The 25087-nt window shown below is 37.4% G+C and overlaps 3 protein-coding genes across 6 annotated transcripts; 1 reads left to right on the top strand and 2 right to left on the bottom strand.

The window, feature by feature from the left end:
* Positions 1 to 471: 471 nt before the first annotated feature.
* LOC136253027 (TNF receptor-associated factor 5-like) lies at positions 472 to 2830 on the bottom strand. The gene has a single exon (XM_066045614.1). It carries the CDS (start codon positions 2484 to 2486, stop codon positions 642 to 644), a length of 1845 nt encoding a protein of 614 aa, XP_065901686.1. The 5' UTR covers positions 2487 to 2830; the 3' UTR covers positions 472 to 641.
* On the top strand, positions 2214 to 25082 carry LOC136253046 (G-protein coupled receptor 157-like). Of its 4 annotated transcripts, none has more exons than XM_066045634.1 (4): positions 2214 to 3376; positions 7424 to 7612; positions 10232 to 10345; positions 24844 to 25082. In XM_066045634.1, exons 1-4 carry the CDS (start codon positions 2660 to 2662, stop codon positions 24946 to 24948), a joined length of 1125 nt encoding a protein of 374 aa, XP_065901706.1. In that variant the 5' UTR covers positions 2214 to 2659; the 3' UTR covers positions 24949 to 25082. The 4 variants fall into 4 exon arrangements, with proteins under 4 accessions (XP_065901706.1, XP_065901717.1, XP_065901723.1 ...); XM_066045651.1 differs by lacking the exons at positions 2214 to 3376; positions 7424 to 7612; positions 10232 to 10345 and adding exons at positions 16157 to 16963; positions 21516 to 21704; positions 23543 to 23604 and having other exon boundaries at positions 24730 to 25047; XM_066045645.1 differs by lacking the exon at positions 24844 to 25082 and having other exon boundaries at positions 2217 to 3376; positions 10232 to 10695.
* LOC136253037 (TNF receptor-associated factor 5-like) lies at positions 14111 to 16169 on the bottom strand. The gene has a single exon (XM_066045624.1). It carries the CDS (start codon positions 16044 to 16046, stop codon positions 14211 to 14213), a length of 1836 nt encoding a protein of 611 aa, XP_065901696.1. The 5' UTR covers positions 16047 to 16169; the 3' UTR covers positions 14111 to 14210.
* Positions 25083 to 25087: the final 5 nt, after the last annotated feature.

Genomic DNA, 25087 nt, shown 5'->3' with positions numbered 1-25087 from the left:
TGAATTACTACTGAGGCACCTAACTAGGTCTCTTAAGTGCATTTAGCATGCATAATGTAATGTTCTTTGCTATGGTGAGTATATAGGGACAAGTATTTTGCTTTCCCACCTGTGATTGTACATTTCTTACCTATTTTTGCTCAAAATTTGTGTATTAATAAACATCAAGAGTTCATGGACTCTAGTAAACATGTATTGCAGTATCTCAGGTTTGTATGTATATTAAAATATGTGGTTATCTTATTAGAATGTCTTGATCTCTAGTCGCTGTTTCTGTGAGCACGTGTTGATGTGACTGGTTTATTAGAGTACCTTGAATTTTTTTGCTTTTATATATACCAACTTAATTATTTTCCAAAGAATCTATCTCTAATGATGAGTGTTACTTAAATCAGTTTCTTAAATGTGCAAGTTACAAATATTTGTAACTCAAATCAGTAAATATAGCTACTACTTCAGTACCTTGGATTAATAATAATTACAAATCCCCCGCATTCAAATATAAATACTTCACTATTATATACAATGCTGCAAACTATAATTATGTATATTTTTAAAAATGAATTAGCTATAATACATACCAGTACAATTTCTAACTTGATAGCTATGTAGGGTTAGCTATATAGTACTGGCATTGGTAGTTAAATAAACTGTCTAAATGCTCCTACATGATACATCACATATAAACATGATAAAAAAATTATGACTGAAGTACTAGCAATGACAAGATATCTTAAGGGTTTCCAATTGCCATATTTGGATCTCTTGAAACGGACAGCACATACTTCTTGGCAGTCACCCATTAGTCTTACCACAAAAATTAGCCACACAAAAATATTTGGAAAATTATGTAATGAATCTTGAGCAGGAGAATACCAGTTTATATACCATAGCAAAACATTAAATAAACTATCACCATGAGATACCCGTAAAAATACAGAGTCGTTCTTTAAATACTGATTTAATTTCCAGGAAATGGAATCATTTGAAATGAAATGTACAGAACAGGCAAGTAGATCTTTAAAATCACCAAATATATGACAAGTACTGTTACTCACCATCAGTGGAACAATGTAATGATTAACATTGCTTTCCTGATTAAGTAATTCCACTGTAAACATGGTGGACAAAGGCCAGTAACCCATTGCTTCTAGTGAGTCTTTCAAGAATAATAAGGAAACTATTATGCCCTTTTCATAACGGACACCACTGGTAACTGTCAGAAACATTTTATATCCCTTGTCAAAAGCATAGAACAAATTGCTACTCCAAGTTTCATTGTCATCCATTTGCTTACTGAAATTCGCTATCTTGAAAATGACTGGTGCTACCTGACCAGCTGGGCTACTTGACAATTTGCTAGCTTGATCCAACATTCTGGGCCACATCCTTTGCTCAGTTTGTGCCAATCTGTTGTTGATGACACAGATTTGTCCAGTATAGATCAGCACAAACATACACAATATCAGGAATATTCCAGAAACCTTGCTTACAACAAAATTAGGCAATGCACCATTTTTGGTTAAAGCTTGTTCTTCATCAAACCTAGTCTCTAGTTGTTCTTGCAATGACTTTTGAAATTTAGAGCCTATATCTTTTACTTTTTTGTCTGCTTTTGTGTCAAAGCCTGTTACTTGAGATTCAGCAGATGTAAGCCTCGTATGCAGTTTATCATAGCTTGATTTTGTTTTATCCAGCGTTTCTTTGGTAGCTTCCAGGTCTTTCTCAACCGTGTCTAATTTCTTTTCTGTTTTTCGTAATTCTTCAGTAGTGTTAGTTAAGTAACACCTCATAAGGTCCAGATGAGTTGCCATTTGGTTCTTAATGTGAGTATCTATATCCTTGCGGGCCAGTTTGATGTCACATCCGACATCGTGGTATTCACACTGGACAACTTCAAGAGGACACACTTTCCTGTGCTCTTCTATTCCCACACTTCGGGTAACACCTAACTCACACCGGTTAGGACATGGGATGGGATACATATCACAATGTTCTTTGTGTCTTGAGGAAATCCAGTCACTGTGGCCTGATGTGTTGCAGTATTTGCAGTAGCAGGGACAGTCATCGTTGAGATGATCCTTTACACATTGTCTTTTCAGCTTTGTGTCACATCCACTTGGGCAGTCCACATCTACAAACTGACAGTCATCATCTACATGTTTTGTGAAGTCATTAATCTCCCCCTGCCATATGCAACCTGTTTTGCGGTTTGAACAGTGCACCTTGAGACCTTTGATCTCGCGGTCCAATTGTTTGTTTGGAAATACTTTGAACTTCTCGACGCGGCACATGGGACAAGCTTTATTCACTGCTGATCCTTTTCTGGTTTGTTTCAAGCACGAGGCACAGAAGTGCGCCCCACAACAATTTGTGAGGTGCGCATCGCGGCAAGGATAGTGACAGATTTTACACACTACTCGATCTGGCGGGGCATCTACAAAATCATGCTCGTACCCACCTTGATAACCAACGTTAACCGCCATTAGACTAAGTTACTTCTCCAATTCAATCTTCTATTAGAGAGCACGAACCAACAAATGGACCAGGAGAGATTTTACTCGAGTCTATAAGTCTCGCCCCTAACTCGAGTCATGGTGCCTGTGGTGGGCTTGTCGATTGTGGTGTGTCACTTGATCTGGCTGTGGTGGGTGTGTCCATGGACTCAAACTTGAAGTGGAGTTTCGCCTATGATCGGTACACAGGACAACACAGCACGAACTGGACGAATACGCATCATTCTGTGGATCATGTTGTTAGGATTGTATCAGGCGTCACGTGCATTCTGTCAATTTTGGGATCACTAGCCATCATCTTCAGTTATATAATTATCAAGAGTATCCGCAGTAAAGCGCGGGAAATACTGGTACACCTTTCTGTCATGGACTTAACCTTCACCAGTGCAAATCTAATAGGACTGGTACTCCCATATGATCGATACTTGTTACATGAACACTCTGGGTATGCACACGACACTTACGATCGTGTGTGTAAGGCACAAGCATTCACTGCAGTATATGGTACTATAGGATCAGTATTGTGGACACTGGGACTGGCTGTGTACTTGTATTATAGGATAGTATCACGTGATGGTAACGTCACCAAGTGGGTGGTGAGAGTGTTATATGTTGTGTGCTATGCGTTGCCCTTATATGTATCATTGTGGCTGCTCCTAATGGGTCACTTGGGTTACCCAAAGAGAGGTGACGCCAGTGGTGGATGGTGCTCTGTTCTTGTTGGAGATGATACTCCAGAAGAAGTAGAGAAATATGATGAGACATTGATGTTGTTTATGGTTGATGATATTTGGATGATACTGACATTTGTTACCATGATACCGATCTACCTGATTGTACATTGCTATGTTAGGGAGCAGGTTAGCCATTTTTGATGGTAAATGTGACAATATTGATCGTGGAAAAGTTTTACATCTCGTAGGGTCATAAGTATGTATTTCCCTTTGTGTGTGTATATAATCCGTTGCTTGCTCTACAACATGTTGAAGATTCTAGCAGGGCTGCCCAGAGAAATTAAGGGGCTCAGGGCAAAGAGTTAAAGTGGGCCCCAGGGGCAAGGAGGGTTCCACTCTGAATCACAACTTTAGCCTTGCAGCTGTATAAGTCAAAGACCAAAAAAAAGTCATTACATGCCAACAATGACAATAGCTGCCCCTCACCAACTACATCTCCTTATTTATAACTACATACATAGCTTGCTACACTGCTCCTCTGAAGAATACTGTTTAGAGTATCTAGATCTGACTGCATGCTCTATTAGAGTATATTGATCTTTTTAACAGGTATTCAAGGGGTGCTTTTCAGGCTGGGGCCTGGGACAGACTGCCCTGATTACCCCCCCCCCCCCCCCCCCCCCGTCGATTCTGGTATAGTGGAAAACCAAATTCCAAAAAAATTGCAACAATGAAGCTCAGGCATTTGAACAAGAAGCGCATTTGAACAAGAAGTCACTACTCCCATATCATCCCTGACCACACAGTAACACCATACACACATGCGTATACCCTTTCCTAATGACCAGATGGGGTTGCGTCACCAAAGTAGTTGGCTATTAGTTATGATTACAATGGTACACACACAACACATTACACCGTACTGTGAATCCCCAACAATACATGATCAAGATACACAACAACAACTTGGGTGAAGAGTGGTGGCCAACAAAATACTGTAATAATAAACTCAACAAAAGAAAATTAGAACTGCTCACCCCAAGCAGCCCTGGGAAAAACCTGATGGTGTCCATTTTTACCTAACATTATTGTCCTCCATTCCACCAGCAGGGGGACCAGTGTCTCCCCTTCAAAAATTTTTATTGTGTTGCTCATTGAACATAGCTAGGCACCTTAGACATAATTCAAACATTTTTTATGCAGTTTATGACTATGTGTATTATATTAAATATGTCTCTAGCAAATTATTACCCGTACAGGCATAACACAAGGGCACCCTCTACGTTTAGAAACTGAGGTACTTTAATAGAGTAGTCATTTGCTCTAATAAAACAGTCAAGAATGACATAATTATAAACACTAGCTATTTGTCATTTTAAACAACTAAAACATCCGTGGTGCTGACTCTATCCACACCCTAACTAGTAACTATAGAAATTCTCTGGAGATACAGCTGCATACCACGTGCTAGGATTACTATATGTTTATTTTTTTTGTTTTGCTCAATGTGCAGGGGACCTTATGCTAATTCCAAAAATTTCAACTTAATTTCAGCCAAAATTAGCACCAAAATCATTCTCAAAAAGTCAATTTTTCAAAATTTCTTTATAGACTTTATAGCTACTACGTGCTCAGTAGCATCCATGCTTCCAGTATTGAATTTTCATAAACATTTACAAATTTTAGTCAAAAATTGCCACCAAATTCAATCTCGGAACATTAAATTTCACAAAATTTCTTTGAGGGAGCATGTCCTCCAACCCCTGGAAAGCTCATGCTTCATATTTCGCAGAGTGTGCTGTAGAGTGACTTCTACCTATGCCTCCCCCCACCTGGATCCGCCCCTGACCAGTGTATACAATTGTAAATAAGTTAAAGTTCACTTCATTTCCACCCTTTTATCTAGAATACAGCTAAGGAAAATGGAGGTGTGGGAGCCAACCTGTATTATAAACATGGTGTAGAATGAATTAATGCATGCTATCTAACCCTTATATACCATGCGTCATGTGAGGACGTGACACAACCACATAGGGTATTCACGTGGGAGCTTATTTTCTGTCTAATTCAATTGTGTACCTACCAGAAAATACATAATTTGGGTGAGGACTACTCATCCTTTATATGTACCTCACTACCATTTAACTATTGTTGGAGGTTCATATGGAATACCTAAAGTAGTTATGCTTAAACTTTGATATGTAGGCTACTGGAGATGGAGGGAAATTCTGTAGCAAAATCGGCTTGTTTCTAAAATACGTATAGCATGGAGCTATGTTTTTATTTTCATTTGTTTATTTTTAGACATACACGAATAACATAATATATTTGTACAATACATACTTAATTTGTATCACAGTTAAATCAGACAAAGAGAGCTTTACCTCACACACTGCCAGAGAGAAGTTTGTCAGATCTCTCTGGGGTCGACCAGCAGTAGAGCGAATGCCACAAAGACACATAATGGCTGGATGCAAAAAGGAGAATGACAATATGCAGTGAATAAAAGAGATGACAACATTATATATCTGGCTCTGTTTTTGTGGCAAGAAGTGAGGCTAGTCATTTGTATGTAATTTCTGTTGGTTTGCTCATTCCACCTAACATAAGAGGTGCGAATGATGCTCTCTCTATTTCACGAACACATTGTTCATAAGTCTTTTGTTTCTCTCGGTCATGTGGTAGCAAACAGCTGGCAGAAGAAGTGCAACAATTTGTGAATTAATAGAGCTATATATACATGAAAATTGGCTTCCTGTTAATAACACACTGGTGTGACGTTTGGCTTCTTAGGCTGCATGCATGGCTTGATAAGAACTATTATAGACTAGTATACTACAATTATTAATTTATAAATGAAGTAGGGACAAGCAATCAAAAGTAGTGAAACAAGAGATGAATGATGGTAATACAGGATAGCTCTGTGGGAAAATCCTTACTTTGGCTTTGAACAAAATGATTGTTATAACATGCCAATGTATGGGTTTTTCCACTGAGCTATCCTGTAACACCATTATTCATATCTTGTTTCACTAGTTTACATTGCTTGGATCCCTACTTTAATGTTAAAATAATAATTTAATGTACTAGTTTGTTAGGTTTTTTTGTTTTTTTTTAATTTTTATTTTTTTTTGTAGCATACAGCTATACAAGTGTGACTGTTCTATTAGGGTGACTGTTGTATTAGAGTATCTCGGGTCAGCCTTTCATCTACTATCAGAGTGTGTGTCACTGTTTCATTGTGCTAACAGAATACATAATAGCAGGGTGTGTTATGATAGATTGTTAAGAGGTGCTCGATTGTCATTAATCAATATCATGTTAATAGGCATGGCATTGAACCTATTTTGAAGTTACATGTATCTACTGAGTGTAAGCACTTCTAATAAGTTTAGCGGCATCTAAGTATGTTGCTAAAGGAAAGTGGTGATAGAAAAAACTATTGCATCAATATGGTTTCATTCATGGAGAAGGAAGAAGACTAACCTGATTGAAGATAAAAGGAAAGACAAAGTGCAGAGGGAACACACTTATCGGAGCCCTGAAAGGCATTTCCCATTGATGAGTTTGTTGTTGTGGCATAAAATGATGGCCATGCACTGCTTCATTTGGCCTCTAGCCTTGTGACTGTGGTCAGGCAGGCATACAGGCAGATGAAAATCCGAGTTTCGGTGATTTCTTTAAATTCTATATCCAGCTGTTTGTGGTTTCTTGTTTTTAATGCTATATTTGATGTTAGATGGACTAATATTATTCCATAAAGGTGATTTTTGTCTTGTAAGATGTTTCTAGGATGATTTTAAAGGCAGCATTTTAGGCAGCATGCTTCACTTTTGGGGGGATCCCTACTTGAACAGTACTACCATGCTGAGAAGTGTGTACACTTGTAGGTAATGCAAACTTGTTATGTTTCTTTGCCTGTTGGTCCTGTGTGTTGTGGAAAAATTTGCTTGCTAACTTTACACCAGCAAGTGGTTACGGCAAGCCTCAAGTTTGCTGTGAAATGCAGTCTGGTGAATACCTATTTATGCATCTATCTTTGTCAGTAAACATGAAATTGATATGAGACTCTAGCCTGCACAAATACAGCAGGTATTGTATCTATAAAAAATGCATACTTTGTGAACAAATTCTATGTATGCAGAGTACGCTTGTTTTTATGTCCAATGTGACCAGCTCTCTTGCAACTATATAGTTGTTGTCATATTCCAAATATCACTCTTTTTTTTTCAGTTACAAGAATACAACAAGGAGTTCCTGCTCACATCCAGGGAGAAACAGGTGACATTGTTGAGAGCTGATCAAAAGTTTTTATTGGTGCCTGCTGTGTTCATGGTGCTGCGTGTGTGGGACATTATTGCTAGTGTATTGTTCCAGTATGCTGATGTCAATGGAAACATGTCTTGGTTGACGTTTCTGGATGTGAGTGTTTGTGTGTGTGTGTGTGTGTGTGTGTGTGTGTGTGTGTGTGTGTGTGTGTGTGTGTGTGTGTGTGTGTGTGTGTGTGTGTGTGTGTGTGTGTGTGTGTGTGTGTGTGTGTGTGTGTGTGTGTGTGTGTGTGTGTGTGTGTGTGTGTGTGTGTTAGCTAACCACAGCAAGGACCACATTGTTAATGTTGAGTTATACTACAGCCAAAAAATTGTTAAAAGGCTATTCTGAATTTATGGGTGAATTTAATATGATCTCAATAGTCTGACTACAAGCACTTTGTTTCTGAACCAGAGTAAAAGTCTGAGCTACATGCATAAAATACCAAATGTGCGTTCTTTACAATTGCTATCAATTGCTATCAATTGCTATTCTATACAGTATTATCGTACTGTATAGTAGGGACCACAAAAGTTTGGATGTGGCCCATGAAAAAACATCACCCAAAAAACCGGCCTCAATTTTCCCTGATGACCATGAGGCAGTATTGGTTAGGTAATACTAAGCCTAAACAAGCTTTCGGATCGACCTGAAACGCTTTCAACAAGTTGCTACGGAATTTTTTTTAAAAATTTATTAAATGGAATTTTCTACTGACTAAATACCACAGTATGTACAATGCATTCTTCATGGACTTACGGTGTCCTCCTTTGTGTCCCATTTATCTTGGCTGACAGCGAAAGTGTTGATTTGGCGGTAGCATGTGATGGCTTCCCTTCATAACAGAAATCATCCGTATTTTTCATAGTGACTACTTTGATTGTAGAGGTGCTTTTCGAACAGCTCTTGATTCGTAATGCTGTGTAACGGGTTGAACATAGCTGACAGCGAAGTGTAATAGATACTTTATTATTCTTCAGACGATAATTGGTAGCTGGGGTGCATGGCGCCATTTATTTCTGTTGATGGATTCACCAGTCATAATAATTTTATTTTACAAAAAAGTTAACAAAGTACACAAAAAATTTTGGAATTTTCAACTACCATAGCACATATATTGATAAAAAGTACTGAAACAAGCTGGAGTAGTCCATGATACTAAATTACAGTAAAACAATAAGAAGTGTTATATCCCTACTGTGCTCAAGATACCATAGGGAAGAGGACAGTAGGGATATAACACTTATTATTGTTTTACAGTGGAACCTCGATTATTCAAACTATTTGGGGGGAAAGGGTGTTCATATAATCGAAAAGTATGTAAAATCGAACATCCATACATTTATTGTTATTGTTATTATTATTGTTAATATACAGAGCTTTGCTCCACTACTCTAATAGAGCAGTCGATTTGGTGTTTGGATAATCAAAAGTTCAGTTAATCAGTGTTCGGATAATCGAGGTTCCACTGTACTGTGATTTATCATTGTGCACTACTCCAACTTGTTTCAGTACTTTTTATTGATGTGTTATGGTCCCTACTCTAGTTGAAAATTCCATGTAATAGTATGACTAAAATTACCTCCAGATTTAACCTGTAACACCTAATTTTCAAAATTTTCCTTGGGGACATGGCCCCAGACCTCCCTAGTTGTAGCATGCTAAACTGAATGTGCTTGCACACTAGAGTGCAAGTATAAGTATTGCAAGGTTGCCTCACCTATTTAAAATTTCTAGCTACGCCCCTGAACTAATGATTATTTTACTACAGGAAATGTAGCCATTCCACTTCAGTCTAATGTTTGAAGTCATGTTGTGCCCATTACATTACAAAGCAGAGAACAGTAGACAGATTTGTCTGCAGTTAAACTACTTGAGTTGACTGTTGCTTAAACTAAGTGAGATTGATGGAAAATTTTGGACTATATATTCCTTTTTTTTTTCATCGTAACATACATAACTAGTTACTAAGAGGTAAGTGATTACTTGGATTTTGTAAATGTAAACTTCTAACTAACTATAGAAGACACAACAATACTACAGTACATTAACACAGTCCACCAAAAGCAGTAGGGAAAGGGAAGAATGTGGGTGGGATACTTGTGCTTGAATTAATGCATTTTTAGAATGAGAAAAAGATGGCATCCAAATTAAATCTGTTTGCTGCTGAAGGTAGTTAGGAAGATAGCAGTGTTGAGCAGGAAAGGGTTGAAAATACAGAAAAAAATAGAAGGAGAAAAATTAGGACGTGGTCTCCAATGAGCTAGTTGATTTGACCAGTGATGGTGGTGGTGGTGAGGGGCTCTTGGTGAATGAGGTATGGGAGGTGAAAGTGAAAGTATACTGGGATCTGGTTCCACTTTAGATCACAGCAAGGTGGATAGCAAGGTGCCGTAACTTGCAGTTGTGGTCTAGAGCTGTGGTCTAAATTATCGAAACATAGGGTTCTACAGAATTGAGAAACCCTCAGGACCTGTAATAGCGCCCTCACCTCGCTTGTACACCACAACACAGGGCTGTTCGGGTTTTTAAATCCCTATGTTTTGACAGCTAATCATTATGCAAATCCTGTAACTGCCTATTACTAGTTACAAGGATTGTAATGCATAAATTATATCATTTGATACTTCAAATGTAAAATTGTAATGTATTATGTCCACTCCTCTTTGTAGCATTCTATGATTTGTATGGCTATTGGTACAAGTCATCTTGCTGATGTTGTTGTTGCTGTAGGCAATTGGTGACAGTGCTCAAGGATTTTGTAACTTCCTGTTGTTCTGTGTGTTCCAAAGGAAAGTACGTGATTACTTCAGATACCTGATCTGTAGGTGTATGGGTCATGTGAACCTGACACAATCAGACAACTATATGAAGGAAGAAGATGATGATGATGATGATGATAACTTGCTATACTCCATCCCAAATGAGTAACTTCAGCTCCGATCCTCCAAATAACTGAAATTGTTTATATATATTTTTTTATTTGTGCTTGTATGTTGTATACCTTATCCAAATCTCTGTTATCCGGGCACCTCCTTTGTCCAGACAGCCCCCAACTTAGTTATGTGGCTTGTAGTTTAGTTTATTGACTATGATGAAGTTTATGCATATTTTTATATCCTCTTTTTGTACTCTTGGTAACTTGCTATTAACCTGGTTTGTGTTGTTAAACATTTATGGATTCATGTTACGTCAAACTATTGTTATAGGTTACATTCAGGTGGTCTGTCCGATTGGGTCTGTCTGTCTGTCTGTTGAAGCATAGGGGACATATATAATATTATTTATGGTTGAAGCATATTTGTTGATGCGGTATGCATGGGTTCACCAGTCATTATAATTTTATTTACAATAAAAGTGAACAGACAAGCACACGAAAAAATTGGAATTTTCAACTAGGATAGGGACCATAGCACATTGATAAAAGGTACTGAAATAAGCCGGAGTATTGCACGATTTGCGCAAAGTAGGGATATAACACTTCTTACTTTTTTACTGTGATTTAATATCATGCACTACTCCAACTTGTTTCAGTACTTTTATTGGTGTGTTATGGTCCCTACTCTAGTTGAAAATTCCAAATTTTTTGTGTACTTGTAGCTTTATTAACTATCAATAATGACCACCCATCATTACCTAGTCATCATCACTCACAGTTCCACACATCAACACCTCATATCATAAGATCACCAAAGCTGTTCATATTATGCTCATCAACACTTAAAGCCTGTCACACCTGTTTGTAAGGCCCCCACTTGATTGGTTATACTACAACAGATCACACATTCACTGATCAATACTGACTGATAGGTAGATGTGTTACCTGTAACCTCCACCCTAATGTGAGTGTGGCATCTCCTTGGTAACATACATCAGACTACCAAGTCACAACATGTCGAGAGAGACATACCTGTGGTCATAGTAGTCTACCAGAACATGTTCTTAATTTTGGCATTTATTATCAGCGGGAGACCATTATAGATGTTCTCCTCATCTATTTCCAAATTAAGTAAATGTACCAGGGTCTGGTCTAAAAAGTTTGTTAAACAGGAAGTGCGGTATACTGTAAATTCTCATTCCATCCTCAAACATTTTTACAAAGTTCGGCTATGTGCATGAAAATTTGGCTATGTACATCATACAGTACAGTACTACTGTATAATTAGGTTTGGGTTTCTGGCCAAAAATATATATGATCCAAGAACCAGTTTCACAATGCCATTCTGGTGGCTTGGCTGTATTGGTTATATAGGTACAACCAAGCCCCAAGGTGCCTTCCATATGACTCTAAATGCATCCAATAGATTGCTATGAAATTGTTTATAACAATTATCCAATGGAACTTTCTACTTACTGCCTACCTGATCACAACAAGATACCTTCAGATAAGTGTAACTCGATAACGGCTAAGGCTACAGGCTTGATTTTTTTTCACTATGCTACGCCACTTCAGTTTGACAGATGCTTTTTGGCGTACTGCAGTATGTACAGTGTATCAGAGTAAAATATACCATCATATTACAGCTGCAGGTTTTGTATATACTGGTCTAATACTAGGTCCTGCTATTCAACTAATAGGATATTGATTGTTTTCTACGTAAACATGCAAATAGTTTTATTGACAAAGTTAAAGAAATAGGGATTCAAAGGACTTTTTACGTGCCTCCCCTTCTTGTACATGTGCTACAAACCTTAAGAGAAATTTGGTGTTTTTATCAAAAAGTGATCAAATGGTTTTATGGCTTAGGCGTTGGACTAATTGTGTCTAGATACTTTGCAGTAAATGACAAAAATGTTCCTTGTAAGTCTTCACTTTCCATTATTTACTTCCTCAGTATAAAATTGATGCAATCACCTCTAAACATAGCTAATGCACAATTTATTATTGTGTTATATTTTGTTTTGAGTCAAGTTTGGAAAGTCAACTCAAGGTACTGAAACTCATGAGGTAACAGCATGATTGTATGGCAGGGTATTTACTGTGTTCAGGTATGATACATGTCCTCTCTACAAAGGCCACTGCAGGCCTATACAGCTGGGAATATGGTGCACTGTCCATGATCATGTTATGTACATTTAGTTATCTTTTATTGGAGACTGCAGTCAAACGTATTTTTCACCTCAAAGAGTATCATACAGTACGATAGTAACTGTATAGTAGGGACCACAAAGGAGTGGGCGTGGCCCACAAAATAACGTGACCCAAAAACCAGCCTCAATTTTCCCTGACGACAATGAGGCAGTATTGGTGAGGTAAAACTAAGCCCAAACAAGCTTTCAGATCGACCTGAAACGCTTTCAACAAGTTGATACAGAATTTTAAAATTCTAAAAATTTCAAAATTTTCTACTGACTGACTGAGTAAGTAAGTAACTGACTGACTGATGCCTTCAGACAAGCGTAACTCGATAACGGCTAAGGCTACGGACTTGATTTTTTCACTGTTTGACGTCACTTTGGCCCAACAGGTGCCTTTTGGACGCCACAATATTAAATCACAGTAAAACAATAAGAAGTGTTATATCCCTACTGCGCATTTCCGTTGGTATCTTAAGCACAGTGGGGGATATAACACTTCTTATTGTTTTACTGTGATTTAATATCATGGAATACTCCAACTTGTTTCAGTACTTTTTATCGATGTGCTATGGTCCCTACTCTAGTTGAAAATTCCAAATTTTTTCATGTAGCTACTTGTAGTTAGTATACCAAAGTATAACTAATCCAGAAGTTTGCTATTGTAATAATACAAATATGTGGCTAAAAGGCTAGATGTATGTGACTTTTGGCTATAGTATAGTTGTAAAAGCCAGGTTAGCATAGGCTGTCCCACTGCATTATGCATTTCTTTTACAGAGATATGACTAAAAGTACCTCAAGATCCAATTTTCAAATAGCTAATTTTTCAAAAAAATTTCATACACCATTTGATTTAAAAAAATTGCCTTACAGTTATTTTTTAATTTTTCTTTTATGATAGCAAGAGTAAATAATATAAAAATAGTATGTATTATGAACTCTTGATGATACTCTGCTATTAAAAATTAAAAAGAAATAATACACTTGTTATTCTTAGTGCTTTGTAGCTATTACACATTTTTTTTTTATTTCTTTTCAGTTATTCTCTTAAAATTACTTTCAGATCTCAACATTTAACTCTCACATCGTTTCCAGATTAATTCAATCTTGTCACAGCTATATTTTTCAGAAATTTCCTTCATGGGGGAATTCCCAAGACCCCCTAGAACTAAGTCTTCCCATACTTCACTATACACAAAGCCTTTAGTTAATTCTTTTCACTTTACCTGTTTGGACAATCATGTATATGGCAATGTAGAATAGCTACATAAGTGCAAACTTTAAGTTTTATTATGCATGTGTAACAAAATATATTTTAGCCACTGTAGTATGCCACAATCATGTTCAAACAATTTCAGCACAAGTTTTACCATCAAACTTCATGTATCACATATATACTGTATAGCCTGCATGTCTCAAAACTTGCATGCACCATCGTATATCATTTTGACCAGTTATTTAAGTAGCGATCAAATAAGAACCAAAAGTAAAAAAGCAAACTGCCTTACAGCAGATGAACTTTGATTTATCAGTACGCTGTCCACTATATATAGAATGCATAGTTAGTGTTTGTATTTTACAGACTCAACTGCATGCATACATATAACAATATATCCACAGCATGCAAAGGTTACTAATACATAGCTATTGAACATTTGTAAATATACCAGTACAAACAGAGAACTGAAATTATACGTATAACTTGAAACAAGAACTGCAAGATCATCCAATTGGCATATCTTGATGTCTTAAAATTATGTTCAAATACCTCCAGGCATTCCATCGTTAAAAAAGATACCATAGCAAACCACACAAACTTAATAAACACATTGAATGGCACTAGGTAGTTAATTAAAGACATAATATAATAGTATAAGCCCTCAGTGTGAGACACTCTGACATATGCAGTGTTGTTCTTCAAATACTCATCAGCTTTCTGCTTTAAAAACTGTGTAGATATGAAAACTACAGAACAAGTTAACAAGTTTTTATCTTCCCTGGTTATGTGACAACTACGAGTATTCTCGACACGAACTAGAGTAACATAATGATCAGTACTATAAACCTGATTAAGCACTTCTACAGTAAACATTGTTCTTATAGGCCAGTAACCTAATTGTTGCAGCATATTTTTCTTAAACAATAACGAAACTACCATTTTTTTTTCTTCGTTAATAGTATCAAACCTTACAATTAAAAACATTTCATATCCATTCTCAAAAGCAAAGAAATAATGGCTGCTCCATCTAAAATGATCATCTTCTTCTAGTCTATTAAAGTTAGATATCTTGAAAATAACTGGTGCAACCTGATTACTACTGGTTGATAGCTTACTCTTCTGGTCTAGTAACTCTGGCCACACTTTTTGTTCATTTTCTTCCAATCTGTTGTTGATTACACTTATTTGTGCAACAAAGACCATCAAAACTAAACAAAACATTATTAATACATTAGAAAATCTGCTAATGAAAAAATTAGACATTTCATCATGACTGGCCATGATTGTGGGTAGCTCATTTTCATCAATATTTCCAATGTACCGCTTGTGTAACAATGAACGTTGAAGTTTACTATTCACATCTTTCAATTTATCTGTTTTTGTATTAATACCTGTTAATTGGGACTCAGCAGCCGCAAGTCTTACATTTAGCTTGTCATAGTTTAATTTCGTACTACCTAGAGTCTCTTTGGTATCCTCAAGGTCTTTCTCAACTGTAATTAACTTCTTTTCCGTTTTCCTTAGTTGCTCAGTGGTACTAACTAAATTGCACCTCATGAGATTTAGATGCTCTGCCATTTTACTTTTGACATGATGTTCTAAGTCCTTCTGTATCAGTTTGACATCACATCCGACATCGTAGTATTCGCACTGGACAACTTCAAGAGGACACACTTTCCTGTGCTCTTCTATTCCCACACTTCGGGTAACACCTAACTCACACCTGTTAGGACATGGGATGGGATACATATCACAATGTTCTTTGTGTCTTGAGGAAATCCAGTCACTGTGGCCTGATGTGTTGCAGTATTTGCAGTAGCAGGGACAGTCATTGTTGAGATGATCCTTTACACATTGTCTTTTCAGCTTTGTGTCACATCCACTTGGGCACTCCACATCTACAAACTGACAGTCATCATCTACATGTTTTGTGAAGTCATTAATCTCCCCCTGCCATATACAGCCAGTTTTTCGGTTTGAACAGTGCACCTTGAGACCTTTGATCTCGCGGTCCAGTTGTTTGTTTGGAAATACTTTGAACTTCTCGACGCGGCACATGGGACAAGCTTTATTCACTGCTGATCCTTTTCTGGTTTGTTTTAAGCACGAGGCACAGAAGTGCGCCCCACAACAATTTGTGAGGTGCGCATCACGGCAAGGATAGTGACAGATTTTACACACTACTCGATCTGGCGGGGCATCTACAAAATCATACTCGTACCCACCTTGACAACCAACGTTCACCGCCATTATTTCTCAGATTCAAGCCCTAGAGAGAGCACGATTCAGCAATTGAACTAGAAGAGGTGTTGCTTGAGTTGACATAAGGTCGGTGTCGGGCTCGGTGGGTGTGCACCACATACAAAAAAAAAAAAATTTTTTTTAATGTGGGTGTGACCAGTGGGCGCTATAAAGAAAATTACTGTAATATGGACGCAAACGCAAAGTGGAGTTTCGCGTATGATCGGTACACAGGAGAGCACAGCACAAACTGGAGAAACACGACTACTGCTGTAACACCGCATCATTCTGTGGATCATGACGTAAGGATCGTATCAGGCGTCACGTGCATTCTGTCAATTTTGGGATCACTAGCCATCATCTTCAGTTATATAATTATCAAGAATATCCGCAGTAAAGCACGGGAAATACTGGTACACCTTTCTGTCATGGACTTAACCTTCACCAGTGCAAACCTAATAGGACTGGTACTCCCATATGACCGATACTTGTTACATGAACACTCTGGGTATGCACACAACACTTACGATCGTGTGTGTAAGGCACAAGCATTCATTGCAGTATATGGTACTATAGGATCAGTATTGTGGACACTGGGACTGGCTGTGTACTTGTATTATAGAATAGTATCACATGATGCTAATGTCACCAAGTGGGTGGTGAGATTGTTATATGTTGTGTGCTACACACTACCCCTGTATGCGTCACTGTGGCTGCTCCTAACGGGCCACTTGGGCTACCCAAAGAAAGATGATGCCAGTGGTGGATGGTGTACAATCATTGTTGGAGATGATGCGACAATTGTTGAGAAGGAGAAATATGATGAAGAGTTGATGTTGTTAATGGTCAATGATATTTGGATGATACTGACATTTGTTACAATGATACCAATCTACCTGATTGTACATTGCTATGTTAAGCAACAGGTTAGCAGTTTTAATAAATGTAACTAGTGATGCACTGTTTATCCAGTAAAACATTAAATTGGTTTAGATTGGCAACATATTGCCATCGACTTCATTTATTGCAGATTATATTTAGCTTCCTTGATAGCAATATTGAGATAGAATTTAGGTAAATATTTGAGCAGAACAACTATTTTATGTACAAATTGGTAATTCAGATTGTTTGTTGGCATAGGAGAAACTGTTAGGGGGAGGGTGGGCACAGGAGATGGTAGGGATGAATTATTTTTTTAGGATTTCTGCTTTGAGGGGGAATAGAATGGATATACAAGTTGTTCTTCCTTGCACTATGCAGCTAAGATGACTTGTATAAATTATTTTGATACATCATCCACACTTATCTTCTATGTGTAGGTTAGAGACCTAGCACGAAGATCCGAGGGCATGGTCTCTAACCGACGTAAAATGTATGTGTTTATATGGGCATACAGGTGAAGTCATTGTGGGATTGGGTTATATGTTGTTCTGAAATCGTCACACACTGTTAAAATAATTGTGGAAGACTGAACATGCTTCTGTCCTGAAAAAATCGAAGCTTGCACTACTTCCCTTTACAAGTTCACAAGCCTTAGACTTGGATCCGACACAGTTGGGAAACAGCAGTGATCGATGAGATTGACCCGGGTTAGTGCTCGGATTAGTGGTAGCCAGTGGTCACAGCAGTGTAAAGAGCACGTGTGTCAAAGAAGCAACTTGTGTGGATTTATACGATGGGAACAAGTTGTCACAAGTTTTGTCTTCAGTGGTTCCACAGTAGTACGAAGAACAGCTGGCACGGTTTTGAATATGGATTCCACCCACATCACACGTAACGTAAAATAACGTTTCTACAAGGAAGCTTATCCATTTAGGTGTTTAGTATTGTTCAATAGAAGACGAAAACACTCTAGAAACAGATGGGTACAGTAGGACCTCCATTATCCGAACGTCTGTGTGCCAGCTGAAGCACAAAAGTGTTCAGATAAGTGAATTTGTTTGGATAAATGAAGCCCATTAATTTATATATAGAACTCTGTTGAACCACTCTAATAGAACATACACCTGTGACAAAATACTCTAATAGAACAGTCACCGTTACTGTTCGGATAATTGGATACTTGAAGTTCAGATAATCAAGGTCCTGCTGTACTGAACAAAATTCTCCATGATATTTCTGGATTTCTCCGTTCATCGTAACAAACGTATGTACAACATTCGTTTCCATAATCAAATTGTTTTAGGCATGCCTATAAAATGAATAGAGTGGTTAACCGCATGTTGGCCTGGGTGACTGGTCACCCATTGCAAGCTATCAGCCTGAATATGCTTGGAGGGAGCATTACAAATAAATGATCGAAAGTGAGATTTGTGATGGCTTGGGGTCTTTCTAATAGCAGGTCTCTAACAGTGTTAAGAACCTGCTAGCAGGTCTCTTAAAGACCTCATTATCCTCCAAAGATCAAAGCATGTTATGCATACCATTTTTTATGAGATATTAGTCTCCCTGTCATTAAATCTGAGGCAGTTGTCAGTTATTGAAAGTCTGCTGCTGTTGTGAAGACATGTGTTAACCTATAGGAAACGATGGTATGTATATTTCTGATTGAGGTAGTCAGATAGATAGTTATGTGTACATAGTATTTAAAACAATTGATTGTGTGCACATAAATCTGGGCTTGAAAATTAAACCTTTTTGTAATTTAATTGTTCTATGTACCGTTCTAATAGAAAGTAGTTTGTAGGGTATTCTTTCATTTGGTGGAGGTGTCATACAGTCAATAGGACAAAAACTGGATATACACAAGAATGCTATTGATATGCCAGTGGCTAGGGAGTTGTAGGGACTGTTCGATGGTGAATCTTCACTATTACACAACCATGAAGCTTTTACAACATAATGTCAGTTTAAAATAATTTTATTGGGATTCCAAGCAATTAAACTTAAGTTATGAATAATGGCATATTGCAACATGTCCCTGTGGGAAAATTCCTACATTGACATATAAGATTTTTTTTTGCTTAATGCCAAGGTAGGGATTTTCCCACAGTAATACCATACTGTACCTCTAGCACTGCTTCACTTTACTTTTATACTTTTTGTTTACTTTTTGTTATAGCATGTGTGACTCTTCCATTAGAATACTGATGTATTAATTTTAAAATGAAGTAGTGATCCAACTGATAAAAGTATTGCAACGAGATGAATGATAGTATTACAACAGCATCCCTACATTGGCATGTTATTTATAGCAATTATTTTGATGTATGCCAAAGTAGGGACTTTCCACTGAGTTATGCTGTAATACCATCATCCACCTCTTGTGTCACTACTTTTATTGTGTACTTGAATTTGTATATGTAATAGGACGGATGGGTGTGGTATTCGGGATTAATAGTGCGAGCATTGTAAACAGGAAGGAGTAAAATAGTGCTCGGCTTTGCCTCGCACTATTTCCTTCCTGTTTACAATGCGAGAACTATTAATCCTGAATACCACAACCATCCGTCCTATTGCAAATTAATCCGACAACCATAGCAACTGTTACTAGGCAACAGAAATTCAACAAATAACAACCGAAAAAGATCAATCACACTTAGCAACCGTTACCTAGCAACCGTTGCTAAGCAACCATATTGTTGTTATGCTTTGGGCATGTATCACTATGGTAACAATAGTTGTCAAGTCGGAAATTTACTTCTAATATAAATACACCACACTATTTTAGCCAATCAAATTAGTATTATAGATTTTTGTCAAGGGACCTTGACAAACAAGTGTAATACTAATTCTATTGGCTAATTGTGTGACATATTTCAATATAATACCTCAAGCTGCTATTGAGAGTATTATACAGTAACACATTCAGTTGTTGGATTATAATAGTTCTGGTTTGCTTCTCTTTTTTTTTTGTTATAGTATACAACTATACATGATGTGACTGTTCTATTAGGGTGACTGCTGTATTAGAGTATCTCAAGTGAACCTCTAGCCTACTATAAAGGGGCATGGTCTCATAATTACAGCTAGACTAATAAGAGGCACCGTCATTGTAGATAGATTGTCAAGAGGTGTGGTCTCCACACTCAATCATTATTAGTCAACCTAGATCACTAATGGGCATGGTATTGAACCTATTGTGGAATTACAGGTATCTACCAGGTTTCCAGTACCTCCTACAGTAGTGTAAGCACTTTAAGATGGCGACTACCCAATAATCCATGCACATAATTTCAAATATTGGATCTTGTTTCTCTATGGGAAGGAAATTGTTGCTTACTTTACCATTGTTAGAGAGCTTTATAGTGAGTGATGTTATCAAAGAAAATCTAGGTGCCAGCTCTCATCCTATCTCAAGATAGAAGGGTGTTTAGTCAAAACCGTTTTTCTGAAGTAATGTGCCAACCACGCTAGATAGGCCTTTGAAACTATTCCTAGAGCCTAGTATCATCATTCTTACCATCTCTATAGATTAATTATCAAAAATTTATCAATCTTTCCACTTTGTGGAACCATATTTCCAATCCACCACAATGCTCTAAAAAGATTGATCCATTAGGCTGTGAAGATATTTTGTACCTGCCATCAGTCAAAAATTTGATTGCCTAGCGTGTTGTATTTACTGTGATAGGGCCTATTATGTACAATAAAGTTGGTGCCCACTAATTGACAAAGAAGTACAGGCGCCATGGTGAATTGTTGCTAGTGCAAGACATGCATGGATTTGCCACAGGCACTTCTACTTGGTTATAAACACGTTATATCACAAAATTGCTGCAGCCATCCTTTCAGAAAACTAGTTATGTTACCTTTCTTTTACCACTAATTTATTCATAAGAAGCCACAAACCTGTTTGTGGTTACTTATTGGCTCCTTAGCCCATGTTAAATAATTTTGCAACATACAAATATACTGCTCAAGAAAGTGTTGATGCAGAAAATTAATGCCTCGATGTGGTTTCATTGCATAAAGAAGACGAAGTACCAGCCTGATTGAAGATAAAGGAAAGACAAGGTGCAAAGGGTACGCACTTGTCGGAACCCCAAAAGGTACATGCCACTGGTGAGTTTGTTATTTTGGCATATAATAGTAGTCATGTAATTCGTCATTTAGCCTCTAGCTTTGCAACTGGTCAAGTTACTTGAAATCAACTTGCTTTTCCCTAAAGATGCGAAGTTTCAGTACATTAACTATTGAAGACTTTTGTGGCTTCCCCGTACATTTTGCATTTGTTTTATTTGTCAGGTTCTTTTGATTTGAAATTTTGATGATATCCTATCTAATACGAAATAGTATAAATTATTGTATCAAGTTTAGTGCTTTTATTAAGAAGTGAATGATTTTATGTCTTTCCATTCTACTGTTATTGTTTTATGGTTAGTACACTAAGACTGTTCTGTAAAGGTACTTCTTGTCACATAATATGTTTATATAATGGTTTGTATGGATGTCATTTCAGGATGTGTGTGCTTCATTTTGAGGGGAATCCCCTCTATACAGTTCTACCGTATTGTATGATTATCCATGATCATTCAGTTAAAGGAATACAACAAGGAGTACCTGCTCACATCTGGTGAGAGATATGCAACATTGTTGAGAGCAGATCAGAAGTTCCTATTGGTGCCTGCTGTGTTCATGGTGCTGCGTGTGTGGGACATCATTACCAGTGTGATGGTCCTATATGTTAATGTCAGTGGGAAACATAGATGGTTGACATACCTGGATGTGAGTAAAACATGAGAGTGTGATGGACTGTGTGTAGGATGTTGGAATAGAAGAAATGTATTATAATAAGGATACCATTAACCCTTAGACAATCAGAAGATGCCATCACACCTCTAATTGTCAGTGTTGAGGCCACGCCTTCCATGATATAGCTCGACACCCCCTAGCTTAATCTACTGCATAGCTGAGTAGCAAAATTTAGATACTCTAATACAGCAATTACAGCCATACGTGTATTTTATAGCTATGCTAAGTTAGTAAACTAGTGCAATAAGTTATAGTTAAAGCACTGCTGCACATTTGTATGGAAAATACAGCACAAGGGAGGCATGTTGAGAGGTTAATACAGCACGAGGCAAAGCCAAGTGCTGTATTTGCCTTGAGACACCCCCCCCCGGTGTTGTATTTTTCATACACACAAGCATAGGCGGTGCTTTAAGTACTTCCTGGTCATCTGGCTTGGAGCGATTTTCTCTAGTACTCAAATGCTGTGATTTTTGGCAATCAAGATTCAGTAATAAGTATTTAAAGAACGAACTAATAGGATTAGTTTGGCTGGTTTTAGCAATTTACAGTGTCACACACGTGCTGTTGTTTTTGTAAGATTCCTTAAATAAATTCTCCACATAACTGTACTGTATTTGCCAAATTAGCTGCATACCTCTTCTGTATGACTCATACAGTACAGTTATGCAGCTAATTATGGACAATACAGGACACGGCATCGCATTGATCCTCCCACGCAAAGTACAATATAAATTATTAATTTAAAAGTGGAGTAGTGTTCCAGTGATGAAAAGTAGTGAATGGTAGCTATGAGCCTATTCCCATCATTTGCTTCACTACTTTTTATCTCTGGAACTTTTAAATCAGTGAAAAGTGAAGTTTTTACCTTCAAAAACAGATGTTTAGACTTTACTTGTGAGCAGCAACCTAAACACTTAATGTGGAATCTGATAATGAAACTTGACAATGAGTCTTGCATACATATGATTTATGCTGTGGAGGAATGTTTTGTCACATTTTGATATCAATATTAGAAGTATAGCCTCCAGTAAAGCAGGCTACCCTCACATGACCATGTGATGCATATATCAAGCACATGCAGTAGTGGAACAGGGTAGGTAGTGAAAAATATAAACTTACTAGCTACTGATAAGACCACACAAAGTTATTTGTTCTATACCAACTCCCCAAGTATTGACCAGGTGACAAGGCTTATTTGTATTGTTTATTTTAAATTTTAATGTGGCACTATTTGATATACGTGACCGGATTTGCGAAAAGGGGTCTTCCACACACATCCAATTCTATAAATGTGGAGGACCATAACTTAGCAAACAAGAAACACATTATCCTGAAATTTTCTCCATCCACTAAGCTATGTTGGTGCTCACTACTGACTAAATTGTAAATCAAAATCCGTTTCCAATATGAAGATGTACCATGAAACCACCTAACTTCAAAGGCAAATTCCAGGATACATATCTTATAAACCATGGCTGGCCATGGTACATTTAAGTTAAACCATGGCTGGCTATGGTACATTTAAAATAAACCATGGCTGGCCATGGTACATTTAAGTTAAACCCTGGCTGGCCATGGTACATTTAAGTTAAACCATGGCTGGCTATGGTACATTTAAAATAAACCATGGCTGGCTATGGTACATTTAAAATAAACCTTGGCTGGCTATGGTACATGTAAAATGTACCATGGCCTTGATATTTGATGAGGTATCGTTGTTTGTTTTTATAAGAATCCTGGCAGTATTCGATTGTGGAAGTTTATTATTACTCACGTGATGAAAACCATGAACCCGATTTTGCATTCTACAGCACTCATACGAAGGCGATTCGACACCCTTACCACCCTATGAGTTGACAAACGGAAGTTTAAGGTGATAACTAGTGTCATGGTTAATATACAATCGTGTGTCTGCGTGTTTGATTACATACCACACCCACTTTTCGTATATCATGAGGTAACCACTCTACAGCGAAGCTTACCACTCTGGATGTTTAGAAAACATTGTAAACAGTGGTTAAACGATGTAGCAACTTTGAAACACCTGTTAAATCGCAAAATTGAGTGTTTCCGTGATATTCATAGGATTTCCCCGTTTATGTTAACAAACGTAACTGCAACGTTACTTGCTGCTGACCCATAATCGAATTTTACAAGACTCTCTATATAATAAATCCAGCAGGTTGCCTCGTATTGGCTTGGGTGATTAGTCACCCACCACATGGTACATATCAGTTGTATCACGTGCCCTCGTGATTTGCCTGATATGTACACCCACGCTCTCGGGCCGTTAGGCCCTCGAGCTTGGGTGTACATATCAGGCAAATCACTCGGGTACATGATACAACTATTACTTATGAGTTGTTAAAGTTGGTAAATTGGATGTGTGTGGAAGACCCCTTTTTGTAAATCCGGTCACATACATGTAATAGTGCATTGAATGTTAGGCAAATATAGTTGACTGGTTAAAGGTTGTGCATCTGGATGTAAAAATGGGTATCCCTTTACTTCAAATGATAATAAGTACCGTATTGTCTCGAATTATGGCCCTGGTGTTTATTTCTTTCAAGCAACTTTTTAATCATGGTTACTAAACAAGACTGGCAACAATATGAGACTATCATTTATATGTGACGTTTATGAATCAATTTCATGCCTTAGTGTTGTACTCTTCCTCAGAATATTTCACATGAACTATAAAATTCATCATTTATAACATTGCACAGAATTATGACTCACTAGGCATTCAGGTGTTTATTCAAAACCTGGTGTTTCTTGCAGTGCTCTATACCCCTAGCAACTAACGAGATTTGAGATTTAGGCCACTAATTATAGATTCCTTGTTTCCTGTCACCTTCCCACATGGAAATTTTAGAGCTGCATGCAATTGCATAAAACGATAGTACTAGACTTTGCTGTTAAAGTTCATACTGTGGTACATCATTAGTTATTTTACCTGTATTGGTTAGCACTTGTAACTTGGTTGTTATTGTTGTAGGCAATCGGTGACAGTGCTCAAGGATTTTTCAACTTCTTGTTATTTTGTGTGTTCCAGAGGAAAGTGCGTGACTACACCATTAACCTGATCTGTAGGTGTATTGGTCGTGTGAACCTGACACAGTCAGGTAATTATATGAAGGAAGAAGATGATCACTTAACAGCTAGCTATACTCCATCTCAAATGAGTAACTTCAGCTCCGACCCTCCATATAACTGAAATTATTTTTTTTGACATTTACATTTTATGTTTTTGACATTTATAATTATTGTATATTTTTTTTTGTGATATAGGAGCTTGTATATTGTATGCATTTTTTATATCCTCCTTCTGAACTCAAAATACTTGATTGTTGTGA

Source organism: Dysidea avara, chromosome 1 (genome assembly GCF_963678975.1).
Source record: "Dysidea avara chromosome 1, odDysAvar1.4, whole genome shotgun sequence".
NCBI classification, from domain to species: Eukaryota; Metazoa; Porifera; class Demospongiae; order Dictyoceratida; family Dysideidae; genus Dysidea; species Dysidea avara.
Note: the sequence above shows the minus strand (reverse complement) of the source record. Positions and strands in the feature narration are given on the sequence as shown.

Coding starts and splice junctions, on each gene's coding strand:
- LOC136253027 (XM_066045614.1), bottom strand. CDS start 2,486: ATGGCGGTTAACGTTGGTTATCAAGGTGGGTACGAGCATGATTTTGTA.
- LOC136253046 (XM_066045629.1), top strand. CDS start 16,226: ATGGACGCAAACGCAAAGTGGAGTTTCGCGTATGATCGGTACACAGGA. Junction 16,964..21,515: donor ATTGCTATGTTAAGCAACAG/GTTAGCAGTTTT, acceptor ATGATCATTCAG/TTAAAGGAATACAACAAGGA. Junction 21,705..24,729: donor GATGGTTGACATACCTGGAT/GTGAGTAAAACA, acceptor TTATTGTTGTAG/GCAATCGGTGACAGTGCTCA.
- LOC136253037 (XM_066045624.1), bottom strand. CDS start 16,046: ATGGCGGTGAACGTTGGTTGTCAAGGTGGGTACGAGTATGATTTTGTA.